This window comes from Lepidochelys olivacea (assembly GCF_965140295.1).
Source record: "Lepidochelys olivacea isolate rLepOli2 genome assembly, chromosome: 12".
Lineage (NCBI taxonomy): Eukaryota > Metazoa > Chordata > Testudines > Cheloniidae > Lepidochelys > Lepidochelys olivacea.
This window is the reverse complement of record NC_140422.1, coordinates 23,657,995-23,679,262: the sequence shown is the minus strand read 5'-3', so window position 1 is coordinate 23,679,262 and position 21,268 is coordinate 23,657,995. Positions and strand designations below refer to the sequence as shown.

The 21,268-nt window shown below is 44.2% G+C and overlaps 2 protein-coding genes across 2 annotated transcripts in view; both read left to right on the top strand.

Annotated features, from left to right (window-relative positions):
• The first annotated feature begins 194 nt into the window (after window positions 1-194).
• LOC311528956 (uncharacterized protein) overlaps window positions 195-21,268 on the top strand; it is a 193,868-nt gene continuing 172,794 nt past the window's right edge. Inside the window, exons 1-2 of the mRNA XM_084644498.1 lie at window positions 195-265; window positions 1,887-1,949. Coding sequence (XP_084500624.1) covers window positions 208-265; window positions 1,887-1,949 — 121 coding nt within the window. The 5' untranslated portion in view covers window positions 195-207. The remainder of the gene's footprint in view (window positions 266-1,886; window positions 1,950-21,268) is intronic.
• Window positions 16,876-20,102, top strand: CEBPA (CCAAT enhancer binding protein alpha). The gene has a single exon (XM_084644493.1). It carries the CDS (start codon window positions 17,156-17,158, stop codon window positions 18,116-18,118), a length of 963 nt encoding a protein of 320 aa, XP_084500619.1. The 5' UTR covers window positions 16,876-17,155; the 3' UTR covers window positions 18,119-20,102.

The following is a 21,268-nucleotide window of genomic DNA, read 5'->3' as shown; positions in this document are numbered from 1 at the left end:
ATCCCAGTTTTATGCTCATTATTTGTACTTTCTTCTGCAAATGTTTTTGTTCATAAAGAAAAACAGTATGGGCCTTCATTTTCCCTTACATTTTCAGATTTAATGAGTCTGCATTTAGCAATTTGACTTTAGTCTTGCATATTTCTGTTGACATTTTACTTTCATGCTGTTTTTTTCATTAATAGAATGCTAATGCCAGGTCACAAGATGTGTATTTTTTTCTCTAGTCTCACACACACTTTCTTGAGATCAGACAAGAATGCAGGTAGGACACATGTGATTTTCATATTCTTGTGACATTTATTATATAAGAGTCAATATGTTCAAACCTGGGTGCCTAAACTTAGATACCTAATATATGGCCTGATTTTTCAGGAGTGTGGAGCAACCATAAATCCCACTGATGTCAACAGAGGATATAGATGCTCAACACCTATGAATATCAGGGAACTTATATTTAAACAGCTGAATATTGATACCGGAGTCTAATTTGGAGCACTCAGCTTTGAAAAGTTTTAATCAAGTTCCTCTGTATCCCCTTCTTCCATATTCTCTAAGGAGAACAGCTTGATCTGGAAGAAAGATATTTGTGCATCACATTGCTCATAGGTGCCTAAATTTTTAGGCCATTCTGAGACTGCCTTATCTAAAGGGGAGAAGATTGCCATGTTCTGGCAAGGTAGTAAATTGAATATCAAACTGTGGCTGCCTTTAAACTCTTTCCAGTTTTGCCTTAGACAACTAGGGGCGCAATTCTGCTCCTATTAAAATCATTGGCAGTTTTGCTGTTGACTTCAGTAGGACCGGGGTCAAAGCCCTAGCTAATCTTACCTCAGTATTTATAGCACTATGCTTAATATAAGGTTTTTTAGTTATCTAAGGCAAATGAAAAGGGGTGTTTTTTTTAAGTGGTTAGGGATAAATAATAGGTTTCTCACTGCCACCTGTTATGCTCCCATTCCTACAATGTGACAGGAGAGGCGAGGCTGAAGAACTACACAGGGGGAAAAAATGAAGTAGGTACATGGCCTGAAAGAAAAATACTATGTATCACGGGTACACTTGATTTAAATGGGACTCATTAGACCCAAAACAAGTCTGAACGAGAATAATGCACCAAGTAATAAAAGGTGAATTCTCAAGTACCCAGGCTTAGTAACTGCCACACCTGTCCTATATTCCCAAAAGCACAAATGAGGGCTGCAAGGATCAAGATAGCTTAGTATTTGAATGCATAAGGCCATGGCTCTTTTCCAAGGCTTGATCAGCCACTGCACGAAAATCCCCACCCATAATTACTAAGACATTCATAGTATTTGTCATGGGGAGTATTTTAATGAAGAATTTTGTCTGATTCATATACACCTGATATTAAACAGTGTTAATGGTTTAGGGATAAATCTTCAGTCAGTTGAAAAGCTTCTTGGTGGATCAGAACAACAGCTTGAACAAGGTAGCTATAAAAACAGTAATGAAATATGAGAGGCCTAGATCTGTTTATTCTCGTTTAGTCCCTTGCTGTGGGAAGGAGGAGGGCAAATACTCCTTAATTCTTGATTACTATTCTCCATAGCATCAATGGTTTTATTGTACCCCTGCAATGGTCTTTAAAATAATACACAAACCCAATATGCAGCTGCTTGAAAGAGGGGGAAAAGAAATCACAATCTAGTCACTCCCAGGTGTAGCCTGCCTGATTGTTTAGCCCCCCTGGACAGGAAAATTAGTAGAAACTGAGTTATTTATACTTGAATGATTTATACTTGAATGATACAAATTATACAGGAGGGAAATTTGAGAAAGCATATTGTGAATAACAGAAAATCTGTGATCGGCTTCAGTCCTGCTGCTGCTAATGTCAACCAGAATTTTGCTTTTTATTTCAGTGGGAGCAAGATCAGGACTTTTGTTAACCACATATGGTACGTTTCCTCTCCATCGAAGAAAATGTAAGTAACTCCATATCTTTATGTAAAAATTAGAGAGAGCACAAGAGTTCAGTCCTGTTCCAACTGAAGTAAATATCAAAACTCATTGATTTAATTAGGAGCCAGGCCCCCCTTTTTGAGCTTTTTGAAATGGAAACAAGTTCTAAAATAATTGCAGAATGCAACTACGTGTGGCTCTTTTGATTTTGTGTGCTTTCTGTCATGCCATGGTTTTCCTCAGTAAAACGAGGCTAGTTCACTAGCACATGCAGCCATTTGAAAGTCTCTGTCACACAAGTAAGTGTTCCCATGAGTACTCACCTGCTTTTCCTACACGTTCTAGATGGGTGCATAAGGAGGCAGATGGTCTCTAGTCTGATTTTGTGGTCTGTAACAGACACCAACTAATATCCCATCTTGTGCTTTATCTGGAGGATGTTGATCCATAAGCATTCAAGATCATTTTCTTCCAAGTTATCAGTGACTCAGAAACAGGTAATGCCATTTTTGACGTAGTGCCACTCCCCCTTCCCTTTTGCCTACTCAGTCCTTTGTAAATAGGTTATGACCATTGATTTTAACATTTTAGTCATACACATCATCCCATCAGGTTTCAAAAATACCAAGTAGATTGAATTTATGGTCATAAATGAGCAATTTCAGTTTCTCTTGTTTGTTATCCAGACTCCTAGGGTTGGAGTATAGGCAATTCAAGAATTTCTTCTCTTCATGTCCTTTGGTTCCTTGATTAATTTTGTTCTCAGCATCTCAATTTTGTGCTGAGTGCTTCTATCTTCCCTCTTTTTTCTACCCCATTTTCTATTAATTTAACTCCCTACTGACTACTCTAGCCAAAGTGTTCCTGAGGAGATCAGTCCCACCCCTTCTACTGAGGTGGAGGCCATCCAACCTATAAATGGGGAGTTCCATCTCCCCATGGAAAGTGGCCCAATGTTTCACTAAACCAAATCCCTTCATTTTAGACCACTCATCTAGCCAGTGGGTTCTTTTCTAGAATCTTCTGCTTTTTGTCCTCCTTCACTTGTGGGACAGGAAAGATCTCAGAGAAGACCGCTTGGACATTCTTCTTCTTTAGCACACTTCCAAGTTCCCTGAAGTTATCTCAGATCTGTGATGTAGTGTCATTAGTGACAATATGAACAACTATCAAAGTCCTTGTGCATCAGCTTTAGAAGCCTATCCAATCTTAGAGTGGCATCTTGTGTCTTGGTTCCAGAAGACAGCATACCCTTCTATTGTCCTCCTGTCCCTTGAAGAATGTTCTTTTGATTCTTCTGAGTATTGACTGTCCAACAAGGATCATCTGTCTTCCTTAGATGATTGGCAAACTCTTTGCGGGAAAGCTTGATTATCTTACAGGTTGGGCCAAGCTGCCATCCACATGTGTGTCTTGATTTATGTTGCTTAATCATATTAAAGGACAGTTGATCAGAGTCATCAGTACATTCACTATGACCATCCATTAGCAATGGCTTTATTTCTAGGTGTGATATTCTCAATAGTATGGAAATATCCAGAAAGCTCTCAGATAATCCATACACTAGCAGTATTGGTATCTGAGCTCTGGAAAAAGCTACAGCATTTGTGTTTGTGCTTTTAGATGCACTGAATTCCACACACTAGAAGTTTCAAATGGATACCAGGTTCTCAACATAGAAACTTCAGAAGATACCCCTCAAGATCCATGCAAATAAATGGATATTTTTGGTTTCTGGAAGTTAAGAAATTATCATTTTGTGTTGACCTAAAATTAATCTTTTTTTTTAATTTTTGGTGAACCAAAAAGTTAAAATGTTTAATTTCCACCCCTGTTATATTTCAATTTTGAGCATTTTTAATATTTTTTAAAAACTAATAAAATTGAACTACATTTTAAAAAAAGTCACTTATGTTCTTATGTGTTCTTTGCAAGCCAGATTTGGGGTAGGCTGCAATAACTTTTGCCCTCCAGGTCATTCCTAACTGTGGGTCAAAATCTGTAATACATTGTTTTCCTTTAGGATAATACTATAATTATCTAGTTACATTATAAACCATTTTAATACTTGTGTTAACACCCTGGACACCCAAAGAACTTTACGGCTTGATTCTTTTCCAGGATGCATGGGCACATGTTGCTTATCTAGTAGAATCATCTGCTGAGCTTGTACAGGCTTGCATGTGTGGCATCCATTGTTATGAAATGCACAATGATGTGCACCTGCTTAACTAAGACCAGAATCTTGGCCTCAGACTACATTATTATAGAAATTCCAAGCTTGGCTAACCAAACATCTGTGTATTTATTTGTGTCCATTCATAAATGATTAAATTCATTCCTATGCAGTGCGTCCAGAAAAGGTCTATGCACCATTTAAGTCATAGTTAAGCCCTATCTTAACTATTTAAGTGGGACTTAAATGGTTCATAGGCCCTGTTATTATCGACATAAATATAATGCAGTATTTTAAGATACAGCACACAAAACATGTTACATTAATTCTTTTTATAACAGTGCAGCTCAAACACTGATATTATTATATCTATGTCTGATTAGGAGTTTTGCCTGCATAAAGAATACAGGATCAAACCCTACTTATTTGTCTAAGATTAAAAGTTAACTTTACTAATGTCGGAAATTGTTTACACCTCTCAAATTCCCCATGAATTCAATGGATGTTTTGGGTGAGCAAAGAATGAAGGATTTTATGCTGATATTAACAACTATAAATAGTTTACATGAATAAATATTTGTTCCTGATTTACTTATTGACTAGATAAAACTATTCAGAGTGAATAATTTAGGACCTGATCCTGCAAAAACTTATGCACATGCATAACTTAACTGAGTTGAAGTTACACATGTGTGTACATTTTTTGCAGGATGGGGACCTTATTCTGTGAATGTAGCCTTTTTGACTTATAAACAGACTAATTTTTTAAAATGTTTATTTGTTTAAAAATTAAGAACATATTTCAGCTCATGGGCTCTCCATAAATTATTTGCTTCGGCTTTGTATTTGGTTGGTTTTGTATCTGGTTGTTCGCTATTTGGCATGTTAATTGGTCACCTAAGTCACATATTATTGTTTCTACTTCTTGGTTGGATGATTGAATGTTTTATTAGGGAAATTTCAACATTGCTTGGTGAGCCCTTCCAACATGAGACTTCATATAAATACACTAGTACAACAATTCATTAGATTTTTACTTTCTGAAACATTCTTGCAAGCAAAAAACCCACTCATGAATGCTCCTGGAAAACAAACAAAAAGGGTTGTGAATTCCCTCTAAATGAGTTCTCCATTTTTATCTAATGTGTGATGGAAAATACTTTTTTGGAGCATTCACTCAATTCTACTAATGACTACTAATAAAATGTAAAAAGTAATGGAAATTGTCTGTTGGTCTAAGTTACTCCACTTGATGTGTTAATTTATATTTTACAACAACATTTTGGAATTTCTTCTTTGTATCTCTGCTTTAGTTTCTGCACTTTTATGGGACAATGATTCATTCAGGAGAAATTAATGGTCATCTGACTCAGCCTGGTTTGTGATTAACTGTTACTGCACCAAAAATAAGATAAAGATTTGGTGTAGTTAGAGCATAATATTCCAGTTCAAATAAAAAATGTAAATTTAAAGATCTTATGGACTCACTGCTTGGTTTGTAACTTCTCTGTATTTTTATTAGCAAGGGTCAATGCTGAGCTTTACTGTGCATATTTAATATTCCTTTGAAGACTTGGAGGAAGGGGAGGAGGTGTTATCTCTGCTGCTTGGGAGTGTCAGGTTGGTTTGTTTTATGTTTTCTGACCTTTGGAATTTAAATTGAAAATGAAGGGGACTTTTCTATGTGACTAGAAAATGTTTCTGTGGGAGGGGATGCTATCTCCTTGGCTTGCTGTCTAGTTCCCTGGTCAGTCTTGAGTGCAGTCATGCTGTTGCTACATTAACGTATTGTAGATGGAAATTTCAGCACGATGCTTTATGTAAGAAGTGTGTTTCAGCAGTCTCATCAATGTAAGTGTAGTGAATTATTTGTAAGAGAGAGTCAAGGAAATTCCTTTCTCAAAAGTACCAGTATCTGTTGCTTAGCTCCAAATCTTCAATGGCTTTCAAGCCAGAGAATGTACCTCTTCTTTTCTGTTTATGTATTTTTCTGTTGTTTCCCTTACACTTGCTAAATATATTACAACATACTATTACTTTGATCATTAACATTTGGGATGTTTGTATTATTTCATGCATACACACACGTAGGAATTTCAGAAAACACCCTGTTGGCTCCTACTTCTTCTGATTCCTTCAAACTTTTCATTACACTTAGTGGATCAAATCCTGTTTAGTTTGTTGTTGGTAATCCCTTTGAAGTCAGTGGGATACTTTGCCTAAGGTAAAGTAAGCAGAATTTGGTACAGCATTGAGGTTAAGCTTTCAGATGCAAAATGTTGTCGACTTTAACACTAATTTATTCTATAGTGGTTAGTATCTAGACTGGTTAAAACCTGATTTTTTTTTTTTAACGTGAGACAAGTCAGAGCCTGATCTTGCTGCCACTAAAGTCAATGGCATACTCTTTATGACTTTAACAGAAGCAGGATTAGACCATGGATGTGTTGTCTTTATCTTCCTGTGACTAAAAGTCAGATCCCAGAAGCATTCTTACATGCAGTGTTAGCAGGATCAGGACCTAAAATATCAGCTCTGGGAGAATGCTAACATGCTACAGTAATTCAAAAAAGAATGTAAAATAAATAGAAAACACAATGTAAAAAAATGCAATGCAATCAGATTCTTGACCTGACTATATCATGGGCCCGATCCTACAGTCCTCATTCAGACAAACTCCCACTGAAGTTAGCAGCCAGACCCACTGCACCTGAGGAATGGGAAAGGCATCCTGATCGGGAACTTTCCAGTCACTTTCCAGTAAACTGGAATCTGACATTTGGTCTCCTGTAACAACCTCCTCCCTGGAAAGGGATTTTAGTGGGTATAGAGAGGAGAGTTTGGGCTACATGTTGGGGAATATATTTTGTGAAAGGACACAAATAAGTAAATAAGTAATTGCACTCAGAGCTATCCCGTCCATAGGACAGATGGGGCAACCACCCCGGGCCCAGCGCTTCGGGGGAAGCAGGGTCCAGGGCAGCCTGGGGGATTAGCAGGTTAGCTCCTGGTGTTGCTTGTGGGAGGGGTAGAAGCCGGAAAGAGGCAGGGCGGGGGCTTGGGGAAGGAGTGGAATGGGGGTGGAGCAGGGGCGGGAAGAGGTGGGGCCTGGGGGAAGGGGTGGAGTGGGGGTAGAGAGGGGTTGTCCCAGGCCCTGCACCCCCCTAGGGATGGCCCTGATTGGATGACCTTATTTTTGTAACCCTTGTCTGTCCATCTATCCATTTCCCTATCTATTGTTATAGCTCTGACTTATTGTGTCATGCCCACTATTGGATTGTAAACAGTGCCGGGTTTACAGTGGCGCCCTGGAGCCGGGCCTATGCTCAGAAGGGGCCCCAGCCTGCTCTTCTTGCCCTGTGTCCTGAGACCCCTCCAGCCCGCTGGCTCCCGCAACCCCGCCCACCACTTGCTCCTCTCGGCCTGCCCGCTGAGGGCTCCTCTTCACCCCCTGACCCCACCCGCCAGCTTCTCTCTGTCCTCTGATTGGACCCTAGCGCACCTCCGGCTCCGGGAGTCTCTGTCTCCCTGGAACTGAGCCACCTAGGACTGGTGCAGAAGCCTGGCCAGTCTCGGACAGCTAGGCAGGACAGTGTCAGGGGCTTGGCTGGGCCCTTCCAGGCAAGTGGGTCCTGAGGGAGCCTGGCTGCGGCAGGCCCTGGCCTGGGTGATTGCACCACCCCCCAGGGGCCGGAGCAATTCCCCACCCCAGGACCAGCCCAGGCAGCTAAGCTTGGCAGACAGTCACCTCCCAACAGGGCCAGTGACTGCAGCTGGGAGGGAGGGCATGGGGGAGGAGCTGTCTGGATGGGGGATGGTGCTGGGCTGTGAGGGGGCAGGGAAGATCTGTGTGTTGGGGCACTAGGGAGTGGGGGTTCTGTGTGGGCTGCTGGGCAGTTGTGGTGGGGCTGTGGGCAGGGGGGCCCTGGGCAGGGTGGTGTTGGGCAGGGCACTGTGCATTTGTGGCAGGGTCTGGTGGGGGCACTGGGCATAGTGGGTCCAGCGAGGCTCTGGCCATAGGGAATCAGCGGGGTGTTCCAGCATTGGGTGGGGGGGAGCTGTGTGGCGTCATATAGGCCCACCCCCCGAGGAGAAGTGGCATGCTGGCAGCACAGGGCTGGGCAGGCCACTGTGCACCTGGCAACTGCCAGTTTGTAAATAGTACCCTCGCACTGGGCTGGGCAGAGAAGGGCCGCTCATGCCAGGCCCCTGGCTGGCCCCTCGGGACAAAGACTGTGCCTTCCTATATCTCTGTACAGTGCCTAGCACATTTGAGTATATAAATAATAACAATAATAATTTTGTTTTTGCAAAATGCTGAAAGATCAGGTCCATGGTGGATATTGAGATAATCCAAGGCCCTGTTGTATTGTCTTTTTTTTTTTTAAAGTCCCCAATGACATCAATAAGAAGTTGTACCTAAACCAGTACTAGGCTCCTGGTTACTTAATGGGCCTTCCCAAAATGTACAACATTAACCCATTTTTTGTAAATATGCTTTTTAAAAAGTACAGAATTGTTTTGGGTTAGATTTATTCAATCCCAGTGTCCTGCTGGTAATCTAACATCAATTTTATGGTTAGCCCAGTAGTCCAAATATTGTATTAAGACAGCAAATTCAAGTATCTCTGCTGCAGGCTAACTGCAAGAATATTTTGTATACCTAAATAAACTAAAGCAAATAAAATGAAAAGAGGCAGTTTTTTTCCCAATTTTTTTAATGCAATTTAATTTTATGTTGGAATGTTCACACATTCTGTATTATGAGCTATTTGTAACAAGTGTAGCACTATTTCCCCTGTTTATTAGAAATTAGAATTTATGACGGGAGCTGGTAATCATAAGATTCTCATGGTATCAAGGTGAATTATATGTATACTTCGGGGGACACTATTCCTTCAACTAACTGGAATTTCTAAAACAGAACTGGGGCAGTGGTGTGGGAACAGTTTGTATGGTGCGGGTGCTTAGAGCCATTGATCCAAACTATAAACTCTGCATATGATGGAAATCACTTCAAGACAGGGGGTCAAGCCACACTCCCAACACCGCTAGTTCCAGCACCTATGAACTGGGGTAATGGGCAGCAAACTGATAGTCCCATCAGATAGATGTAGAGTCCAGACTGATTTTATCCATGACCGTGTCAGTCAAACATGTAACATTGTCAGTGAGTAACATTCTAGGCTACTTGCTTGCTGGATTTATTTGTAGGTCAAATTAATGTCTGATGGACTAAATTTCAGGTGGCACCAACAATACAGCCAATCAGATATAAAGCGTTCTAGCCTTTGGACTGTGGGGGACGGAATGCTTTGGAGAGCAGAGTAAGACTCAGTGAGGAGTGTATGTTCTCCTGTCTGTTGCTGTTCTGTTGTATTATAATTGCTAGCATGTTGTGATGCTATTTAGGATCCTAATTCAGCACCTACTAAAGTCAATGAGAGTCTTCCCACTGACTTCAGTGGGGGTTGGATTGGGATATAGAAGAACAACATATATTTTCCTATATATTCTGTTAATCTATAAAGTGCCATTAAACAAAAAAGAAAGGAATGCAGTTTTCTGTGATCATTTATTTTAAGGGAAATGTCTTTTAAGATACGTCAATTTAACTTTTTCTTTGGCTTATTTGCATAGTTAAGGCAAATCTTTGGAGGAAATAAACAGATGCTATGACTGTGGGGAAAGCGGAAGAGAAGAGGTTTTAAGAAGTTGCACCAGTGCAATTGTTAGATGGTGCCGTGGTTAGCATGCTAGCTTAGGACTTGGGACACCTGGGCTCAATTCTCTGCACTGTCACTGACTTCGTATGTGACCTTGGGTAAGTCACTCCATCTTTCTGTGCTTCAGCTCCCCACCTGTAAAATGGGGGATAATAGCACTTTTGTGCCTCAGAGGGCTGTTGTGAAGATAAATCCATTAATGCTTGTAAGGCAGTCAGGTACTATGGTAATGGAAACTACATAAGTAGCCAAGATAGATGATTGAAAAGTAAGTGCAGACAGGAGATGGGGGAGGTAGTGGGTAAATTGTAGTAAAGGATGAAAAACAATGAATGAATGGGTGGAGATGGGGGAACTATGGAAGAAAATTGATAATGGATACAGACTGATAAGAGAATTTTAAAGAATTATAGGGTGAAGTCTGAGACCCATGAGAATGTAATAGAGGTAGCTTGGGAAGGAAACAAGGGGGTGGGGGGTTAGAAAAAACTGTCACATACTTTCTCACACACCTTTGTGTGTTGTTTGTTTACACTGTAATTTCTATGGAGCAGGGACTTGTCTTACTCTGTCTGTAAAGCCCTCTGCGCATCTTGGGCACTATTTAAATGGTAAATCAAATAAGATTTTAATAAAAGAGGTGTTGTGTAAGTAAAGGATTGCTAATGATAAAAAGTGGTTCAATTAACTGGTCAACAGCTTATGGTTTTAGGGCCAGATTTTGCAGGACTGCAGGTAACATATTACAGACACGGTAGGTTTTGAGCTACAGTTTTGAAGAGATGAGTAGTAATCAGGGGAGAGGGAACTGGGTAGATGTTTCCTGGTAACTGATACAGCAGCAGCAAAGAAAAACAAAAACAGCAGAGGGAGGTCTGAGAAGAGGCCAGAACTGGCAAAGCATAAGGAGTGAGTAGAACATAGGGAGAGAATTGATTCTGAACTTGGATGGGGAAAGATAGTGGAGGTTTGATGCCTTTCACCTATGTGATGTAAGCACCAAAGAAAATAACCCCCTAATGATAAGTAATTTTTCTCTCACTGGACCAAACGTAGCATGTTATAAGTGATTTTTTTTTACTGTCGGGATAACCGAGTGCTGAGATACTCCCGGTTCGCTGGCTTCCATGGGAATGGGACTGGGTCTGTAGAGACCATTCCTCTGAGGAGCTCCACATCTGTGTGTGGAAGTGAGGGGATTCCTGTCTACTATGTTATGGAATGGTGATCCAGATCATCCCACCCCCGAAACCCGCCAGAAGGCAGACTAACATGGCCGCTACTCTGAAATCTGGGAAAGGGGGTTTCCACAAGGAAACTTCTCTTTTACTATGGGGCCAGGCTATATGAAGTAGGTAGGCTACGTGGCCTGCCACCAACCTGGTGGATCCCCAGGTCTTCATTAACATGAAAACCTTGTGCTTCTGGCTGCTCCCTGGCTCACTGGAAGTGTGGCTTCAATTGAGTCACATTAACAGGCACCATCTCTGGCTGGGGCAGCCACTGGGATCACCAGGGAAGGGCTGTCCATCAAGCTGTACTCTTTTCTGCATGTCTCTGTCCCTTAGCCCTGCCCTTGGAAGGCCAATTCCCCTCTTCCCTACCCATCTAGTCTCGTCCCCCTGCATAGGCAGGGGAAAGGGGAAAGGAGAGGTTAGCCTGTGGTGCAATACTGGCTGACTCCTATTTTGCTTCTGCAGCAGGGGGTGGAAGATCTGTGCCCTCAGAGCATAGGTCTAAGCCAGTATATTTACAATACCTTAAGAAAGGAGTGTCAGATTAATAGCCCTTCCTATGGACTCCTTCTGTTGGGTCCTGTTACCACTTTCAAAGTACAATCTCAGAGTATCTAAAACAAATATTACTGATCACAGCTAAAGTTTACCCAGTTAATAAAAAATTAGATGTTATATACTTTGGAGGACATCAAATAGTGATTTGCTTCTTTTTTTTTTTTTTTTTTTTAACAATTTACTCAATTTTAAAAAAAATCTTAGGTCTGATCAGAATAATTAAATATTGAATATCATAGCTTAAAAATATAATTCTGTATTTACATGTGGGCAGGATTTCTGGTTAGTTCATCTAAAGGTTTCTGTCAAATGTTAAATACAATGATATTAACGAAATGTGGGCACACTCCATTCAAATATGAAACACAGATTGACTAAGTATTTGCAGAAGCATCAAGATATGGGCCAGTATTGCTTATATCTACTGCCTCATTATTCAGAACTACCCACTCCCCCCAGTTCATGCACAAAATTATCATTAATGTCAACAGTAGTTGTGCGTGCAAACATAGGACATTCTGGAACCCTGTTAGTGATGGTGAAATGTCCTTACTTAACAAAGTAATAAAATAAATGTATCTAGTACAATGGGATCCTGGTCCATGGTTGGCGCTCCTGGTTGCTACCACAATACAAAATATAGAATAAGAATAAGCTTTACACTTTGTGTGCACTTTCATACTAGTGGAGCAGAATGAGGAATATTGTACTGGGCATGCAATATGTAAAGCCAAATAGATCCTGCAGCTATATGCACAAGTAAATTGCTTTGAAGTCAATGAGAGTCTGGAGTATGAAATGACTGCAAGGTAGATGTGGGAAAAGAAAAGACTTTGGTTTGCTTTGCTATCAAGCTGGCATGTTTAAGGGCCACTAAATTAATTTTAAACCCAAAAAACAATGCATTTGTATTCTTTAATTATTACAATCTGCTCTTTCTTTTCATTTTCTCAGACTCCTCTCCTTACTAGCAGCAATCACAACTGATTTTGTCTAGTTAACTGATAATATTGTTTACAATTCTAGGGCCTTTTTCCTAATAGTTCCTTAGCCTTACAGTTATCAGAGAGCAGGATCTTACTATGAGATGGAAGAATAGCACCCTCAAGAGTTGACAGCAGTGCTGTTCCAGAGATGAAGTGAGCTGTAGCTCACGAAAGCTTATGCTCAAATAAATTTGTTAGTCTCTAAGGTGCCACAGGTACTCCTTTTCTTTTAGTGATGCAATAGGCATCCTTCCTCTTTTGGGCTGAATTCATTAACTCCTTAACACATTTAGCTGAGACCAATAGGTCTGGGGACTGAAATCCGCTCTTCCAAATGCGCTGCTATCCGTCCACAAGTTTGGAAGTGAAAATATGTATTTATATCATCTAGAGAGGTTATCAGTTGCTAGGTTTTCTAGTTTATTAGTTTTCAATTTCTTAGAAAAGTGAGGGACAAAAAAGCAGAACACAATAAGAACAATCTCATTTGTGTAAGGCTGGTGACTGAGTTTGCCTTATATTAAAGTCCATTTAAAATGTAACTAGATCTAAGGAGAAACATGCTAGGCAAACCAGTCAACATGACTAATTGTAGGGACTTGTTTGGTTGCTTGTTTGGGTGATAATGATGGTAGTTAAGAATAGAATAGAATATGATCCCAAACTTTCAGCCTTTACTTCGAATTTCTTTTAAGTTGTGGGTTCAGATCAAAACTTCAGAATTGTTATAAAATATTAATATGTTTTAAGGGCACTAGTAAATCCAACTGTTGTTGGATTGCAAACATTTTGGGTACACATGTATGATGCACAGTACAACAATGACCATTCATTTTAAATAGTTAGAGCCTATTGCTGTTGACTTCAATGAAGGATAAGGCCCTTAAAAACCTTGAGGTATAAATTAATCATCAACTGGTAGTCAGAGAGAGATTTCCTCCCAAGGGGCAAAATCCTGGACTCAGATAAATAGTCTCTTTGTTGTGAATGGAGTTACTTGTATAAAGCAAGCAGGAATTGGACACACATTATAGTAATGAATAATTAGGTGCAGTATGGAGGTTTTATAATTTCATCTGAGGTATCCAGACCTGGTTTCTGTGAGAGACTAGAGGACTCATTCTGCATTTGCCTTTCAGAATTCCCATTAAAAGCCCGTAGACTTTTGGTTGTGCAAGAACTGCTAGATAGCATTCCACATGGATCACTGGCTCATTCCACTCACGGCAACATTTATATCAATCCTGGTAATCTTTAGGAAGAATTATTTGTGTATCCAGAAAAATCCAAGACGAACTTTACATTATTTTTTTAAATTTTATATTGAAAATGGAGATGTACATTTCTAAATCTGCACATGAGCCTCTTCCCCTGCTGTAATTACTGAATCCATTCTCCAGTCAGAGACTCTAGTACAACTGAGCCCTTAGAACACAGTGTTCTTACTCTTTCCAATCATACAAGATAGAATATTTATTTAGATTCACAATATATAACATATCCCATATAAGAACAGTGTGAATCTCACATTCCAACTTTATTTTCCCTTCAAAACATTCACTGTCAGATAGTATTAGTGGCATAAAATTCAGCTCCTTTTTGAGCCAGTAACTACCCACTATTTTAGGGCTTTATCCTACATCCCCTCTTACTCATGAGAGGAATCCCAGTGAAGTTAACAGAATTACTAAGGGAGCAAGGCCTATTATAGTGAATAAGAGTTTGCAAAACCAGATTCTTACTGAAGACTTAAAAAAAAAAGTCACATTTTTTTCTCCTAGATAGTTTGGCAAGGAGTTTCTGGTTTCTTAGTTGGGACCAGGGAATTAAGCAGGGGGAATACAAACTAGTCCTTATAGTACAAGTACTTTACACATATTTATGGAACAGGAAAACAAACTTTTTCAACCCCCTTCCATTTTCACATCTGTCTCTGCAGCATCCCTTAGCCCTTTTAGACTTAGACCTGCTCCCATCGACTCCAATGGCCCTTAGGTTTGTTTCATCAAGGCACATTTCAAAGGTGTCAGCTGGAAGTGCGAGATCTATACAGGATAGATAGCAGAACCACACAGCCCCAGGGGAACCCTATGTATACACATGCTGTCTTGCACCAGAAGGAAATAATGTACATCTTCGCTTCTCCCAAGCGGAGGTCTGACTCTCCTATTATGGCTTTGCCAGGGAGGAGCTATTGTAAGGACATACTGTTCCGGGCACGAAGAGAAGTCACGCTGGCTGGGAAATGCCTGTCCTCTCTCAAAGCCCCCGGTCGGGACAGTCTCAAGGAAATACAGCCAAGGGACAAGCACACAGCCGGGCCCAGCCACGGTCACTGGCCGCCCCAGAGCTCCCTAGGGCGCGAGGTTTATTGGAGGCGAAGGCTGACAGCTGGGTCACGCGCGGTGCGGAGCTAGACTGGTGTGTTTGCATTTCGGAACTCGGTCAGTCCAGTTATCTCAGGGGTCCAGATTGTTACAACTAGGGCCCGTGCACTTATCGCCGACTTTCTATTGCGAAAGTAATCCGGGCCGTGCCATGCCCCCGCCCCCCGGCACGGGGCAGCGATCGCTCGCAGGGTTGGCAAAGTTAAGGAGCAGAGACCTTCCCATTTCGTTTAGCCAGAGGCTGGTGGAGCCGGTTGTTACACGAGCAAGACGGGAATGTGTTGGAGAGACCCCCCATACTATCATTGCTGGGGCGACCCTGGGTGTAAGTGCCGGGAAGCGATGCGAACAGTTACAAAAAGAAACGAGAGGCAGAGGCGCAGGGAGCACTGCATAAACTGCCGCTGGCGTTGGAGCGGGGCCTGTCTGGTCGGTCTGTGGCATTTCTGCTTTTCCACCCAAATTCTCCCGGCCTGTTCTAAATGTGACAGCGAATCAATGTCCCCGTGCACTGAAGCCGAGCGAATGGCTGATGTCTGGCTTTGGCGATGTTATCAGGCGTGAGACGCAGCTATGTCACGCACAGAACTTTGTACGTTGTAAAGATAACATTGACCACAGAGGCCTCATTGCAACCCACCGAAACTCATTGCAACCCACCTTAAACCTCAGCCGCTTTAATCCCTCAAAAAAACCTTTGCCTACAGGCATCCCGAGGGGTCTCCTTACCCCGAGGTCTACCAGGGGAGCTTTTTATGTGCACTGTATTAAAATAAATCCGCTCCGAGCGGACTCCCCTTTGCCAGCTGCAGTCTGCAGAGAGAAGTGGAATTTCACCCCCACCCCTGAGGGCTCCGCCTCTCTCCAGCCCGATGAGAGGCGACTGCCGGGGCTTTACGGCTGGGTCCTAGTGCCCACGCGGCTGCCTTTGGGCTTAACGTCAGGCGGTCTCACTTGTCTGACTCCCACTAGGCTCTGTGAGAAGTGCCTGTGTGCGGATTAGGTATTGACAGGGCCGGGTTTGAATCCGGAATCCGCAGCTGAACGAATACTAAGGCGGGTTTCTCACCTGGAAACCATACGGCCGAGAACTTCTTCAAACCCGGCTGCTCGCTCCTGGAACTGCCAGCGCCGGACCGGAACAACGTGGTGTTTAAACCAGCCTTTGATACTTTCGGCAAACACGGTCCCGCTAATATTCCCAGCTCGTGTTTGTAAAACGGGAGGATCGTAGAAGTGGAGGCTTTCCTCTGTAGCGCCCCTGGACTTAACAGGTCAAATTTGTTAGCAAGGACCCACGATTTAAGTGGATGATGGAAATGTGCTGATTTATTTTAGCCAAATTTCTCCTTTCACTCCTGTGCTGAGGCACGTGGAAGGCAGGACTTAAAGCACCTTGGGCTGCCACACATGTTTCACAGGGCTTCTTATCAGTGTCCCCAGGTGCGTAACTTTTCCAGCAGGTTTAAACCCAGCGTTCCTCTATCTGGTTCAAGCCTTTGAAGCTATGGGGTGGGGGCGGGGGGACATTACAATGGTACATTCTGCAAATTGCAAACTCCAAGTTCTCTAGCCTCGCAGTTCCAGGGGAGACGACAACGCCTTGCCCCTGGAAAGGGTATTTAAAGGAGGGATTCTTTACGAGTCGTTCCCCAGGGAGGTGCAGATACGCGCTAGCTGCTGGACCCTGAGCTTTGCTTATCTTCTTGCTAGGGGTGGTTTGTAATATAACTGAGGCAGTCCGGGACGTGTAACACAGGCACTAAGACCCAGCAGCCTTGGCAGCTGCCTTGTGGTCAAAGGTTCCCAGCAGGAGGTTGGACACTAGAGGGCGATCCCCAGCCCTTGTGGGAGTGTATATATACAGCAGGCATAAGACCAAGTCAAGGCATTAGTAATTGAAAGTTATAGAGCAAGGAAGAGCAATTCGGACACGCTGGTGGGAGGGGATCGCCGAGAGCAGGGTAAGCAGTGGCACAAGTTGGTTAAAGTGAGAGGGGAAGTCGGGGCGGCTGACGCTCAAGATCCGCCGGCAGAGGCGCAGGGGGGTGTTCGGTCCCCGGCCTCGGAGAGCTTCACTCAGCCGCCTGGGTCCCCTTCGCCAGCGCGAATCCTGGATTCCAGGAGCCCTTCACCATGCCTGGCAGAGTTTAGATACTCCATGGAGCAAGCCAACTTCTACGAGGTCGATTCCCGGCCGCCGATGAGCAGCAGCCACCTCCAGACTCCGCAGCCCGGCAGCGCCTACAGCTACAGAGAGGCTCCCTCGGCGGCTGCACCTGCTGCGGGAGGCGCGGAGCTGAGCGACATCTGCGAGAACGAGAACTCCATCGACATCAGCGCCTACATCGACCCGGCCGCCTTCAACGACGAGTTCCTGGCCGACCTCTTCCAGCACAGCAAGCAGCAGGAGAAAGCCAAGGCCATCCTGGCCGGGGATTTCGACTTCCACAGCATGCACGGGGCCAGCGCCGCCGCCTTGGGGCAGGGGCACCCGCCGCCGCCGCCGCCGCACCACCCCCAGCAGCTCTTCGGCTGCATGGCCGGTTACACGGACAGCAAGCTGGACCCCCTGTACGAGCGCATCGCCGCCCCCGGCTTGCGGCCCCTGGTGATTAAACAGGAGCCCAGGGAGGAGGCGGAGGGCAAGCAGGCGGCTCTGGCTGCCCTCTACCCCCAGCAGCAGCAGCCCCCGTCCCATCTCCAGTACCAGATCGCCCACTGCGCGCAGACCACCATGCACCTCCAGCCGGGGCACCCCACTCCGCCTCCCACCCCCGTGCCCAGCCCGCACCACCCGCACCACCCGAGCAGCCTGCCCGCCGCCGGCGCCCTCAAGATGATGTCCGCGGATCATCGGGGCAAGACGAAAAAGTCCGTGGACAAGAGCAGCAGCGAGTACCGGGTGCGCCGGGAGCGCAACAACATCGCGGTGCGCAAGAGCCGGGACAAGGCCAAGCAGCGCAACGCGGAGACGCAGCAGAAGGTGATGGAGCTCACCAGTGACAATGACCGGCTGCGCAAGCGGGTGGAGCAGCTCACCAGGGAGCTGGAGACACTCAGGGGCATCTTCAGACAGCTGCCTGAGAGCTCCTTGGTCAAGGCCATGGGCAACTGTGCGTGAGGCACCCCGGCCCCACCTCCCGCCCCGCTCCAAACAAACTCGGGCTTTTGCAAACTCTTGGTGCCATATTCAGATCCCCGCCGGGGTCGAGAGCTGCGGTTCAGCTTGTCTCACGGGGTGGGTTTGGTTTTTAATTATTGACAGATAAAAGAATCCAGGCAGCTGTAGTATTAAACGGTCCGTGCCTTAGGAACGACACGAATAAGCTGAAAAGAGTGTGCTTTGACAAGAAAAAGAAAACGCCCACGTGTCTACGGGGTAAAGACAACCCACGCTGTGCCTTAAAAGTTGGTTGCAAAAGCTCTGTGGGCTTTCTGTTCACATCAGCCTGACAGCTGAGCAAACGGGTAGGGGTCCTGTGCTCTGGGTGGGGTTGGGGCATAATTGGTACTGCTGGGGAAACGTGTATGTCTTCCTCCCTGGGGGGCGCTGAGTGGTGGGGGTCGCAGGAAGCTCTGACAGAAAGAAAAGTGGGTGAGACATGACAAGCAACATGGGGAGAATGTATCTGCCTGTTGTTTAGCTCGTTGATCAGTAGGTGAGTGAAAGCTGAGTGCAATCCAGACTCTCTGTCCCTGTCAGTAAAAAGAACAGGAGGACTTGTGGCGTCTTAGAGACTAGCACAGTTATTAGAGCATAAGCTTTCGTGGGCTACAGGCCACTTCATGGGATGCATAGAATGGAACCTAGAGTAAGATATAGAGATACATACAGAGAAGGTGGAAGTTGCCATAGGAACTGTAAGAGGCGAATTAAGATGAGCTATTTTCAGCGGGAGAAAAAAACTTTTGTACTGATAATCAAGATGACCCATTTAGACGGTTGACAAGAAGGTGTTAGTCTCTCAGGTGCCACAAGTCCTCCTGTTCTTTTTGCGGATACAGACTAACAGGGCTGCTACTCTGAAACCTGTCCCTGTCAGTGCTGCCGCCTTTCGGGTGAATCTCTCCCATTCTTTTGTATGTGGGGGAAGGTTTGGTGGACGCTGGGGCCGTGCAAGCAGATTGTCGTGTCCCGTCCCCCCCCCCCCCTTGTTAGAGGAGACCTGGTGGACAGGAATCCAGGACTGAAAGGGAAAAGCACCTAGCGAAGGAGTCTTGAATATTCTCCTTTAACCAAAACGAAGAGCAGCAATGCTGTACTGTATGTCGTGACAGGGCAAAGCACAAATCAATAAATACCTATCGATGCGGGTATTTACTACGAACTTTCCATGTATTTTGCTTTGTTCGAGGATATTAAGCCCCTCTCCAAGTCTGTCTCTTCTGTCCAAGCTGTGCCTCATGTAAGGTGATACCCTTCTGTGTATACTATTCACACTTTATTTTATTGTATTGCTTAGATCCTTGCCATCACCACTGTCTTCTCTGGTGGCAGAGAGATCATGCCCTTGTGCTGCAGCATTTTTGGTTATGGCTTCTTTAGGGGGCAGGATGCCTCCTAATAACCCAAAGTCTCCCCCTCTGGGGTGTCTGGGATTTGATTACCTTGGGAGTGGGGGCTAGGACACATCCAGTGTCTCTGGGATTTCATTCCCTTTGGGGTCGGGGGAAAGACGGTGCTGCTAGTTAACTGCAGCCCCCTGGACTCTGGATCCTCCCAAGGGAGAGGGACACAACAAACACCCCCCCTGCTAGCGAGCACTTTTAACCAGCCAGTGCTTTTCCTTATAACATGAGAGAGAGAGAGAAAAAAAACAAGGAGTCCATTTCAAATATAGGTAATTGGAGAAACGTGCAAGGTGAAGGAGAATCAATGTTGTTTGCAAGCGTGATCTCTGGAAAGCTATGTTGCCTGCGTGTGTGTGTGTTTGTGTGTGTGTGTTTGTGTGTGTGTGTGTGTGTAGATATCTATATCGATATCTCTCTAGCTAATCATCTATCTATACACACACACACAATGGTGAATGATGAACCGGAAAAAAACTGCATATAAAGTTTGTCGAAATACTGGTTACATTCATAAATAAACAATATATATTCTACCATAATCATCTCCTTGTGTCTTTTCCGCTTTTTCTCTTGGGCTGTACATGAAGCAAAATGTTTCCCTTTCGCTGAAACATGAATCTTTCTCTTCCTCCCCATCCACATGCACCCTGCTATGAATGGGAATTTGAATGTACACCTTGAGCTTAAAAGAATCATTTAGCCCCAGATCTTTTTGATCTTTCAGAGCCTGGCAGTATTATAACTGTTTATGATTTTAACATGTGCATTAGTTAATCACTCCCAAATCTGACCGGTTTAATCGTGTGCAGTGAGTGACACAGGGTTTTCTGAGGCTGTCCAAACTGGAATGGCCACGGGGGTCACCCCTTCCCAAATGCTTAACAAATTACTGTGCTGAAGAAGAACAAAATGATGAGAGGAAAGTCAATTGTCATTGCTGTAAGAGCAATGCTACCCTTGATGATCTCTTCCCGAGCAAAGGACGATGACCAGTCCCTTGGGATGCATTGACAGTGAACTGACTGGCTCTTGGGGGTTGGTAACACTGGAGGATCTAGGGGCAGTTATCTTGTTTAGTTCAGAACAACCATGTTGACAGCGACCTGTTCTGTGCTGCTTTCCCGGCCTAGAGAAAGCTGGTATGTTTGGAGTATGGGAGGGAGAATCCTAGAACTTCTGGGATTGAAAAGCCATTTTAAAAGCACTTCTATCCTGGTTGTGCCCCTCCCCCCCCCACTCCCCCTACTTCTCTTCACTGGAGAGATTGGGGTTGCTAGGGGGACAGGCCTGGGCTCTGGTCATAGTTAGTTGCATCTCTGAGGCTCAAAGGTTATAATGTTGCATTTAAGCAATGCAAAAAGATACAGGATTGAGTGCTCTTCCAAAATACACAGAGCGGGTAATTCCTAGTGCCTGTGCCCTTTGACCTCTGTAGGTTAGCTAAAAATAATCTGGAAACCTGTGGGTGAGATACTGACAGTCTGGAGAAGCTGCAGAATGAGGACAGCGCTGGCCTGTGATTACAAAGCAGAGGCAATCCTTGAGCCCACAGGGGTGGTGGGAACTGATCAGGTGATCTAGTGTTAACTCGCTATATAATTAATAGTGGCCATTTGGAGATGAATAGTCCGGGGAAAGGGAGAGGGATGGTGCAAATGGATCTGAACATTCCTTACGGGCCTCTCCATTCATGTGCACA

Coding starts and splice junctions, on each gene's coding strand:
- CEBPA (XM_084644493.1), top strand. CDS start 17,156: ATGGAGCAAGCCAACTTCTACGAGGTCGATTCCCGGCCGCCGATGAGC.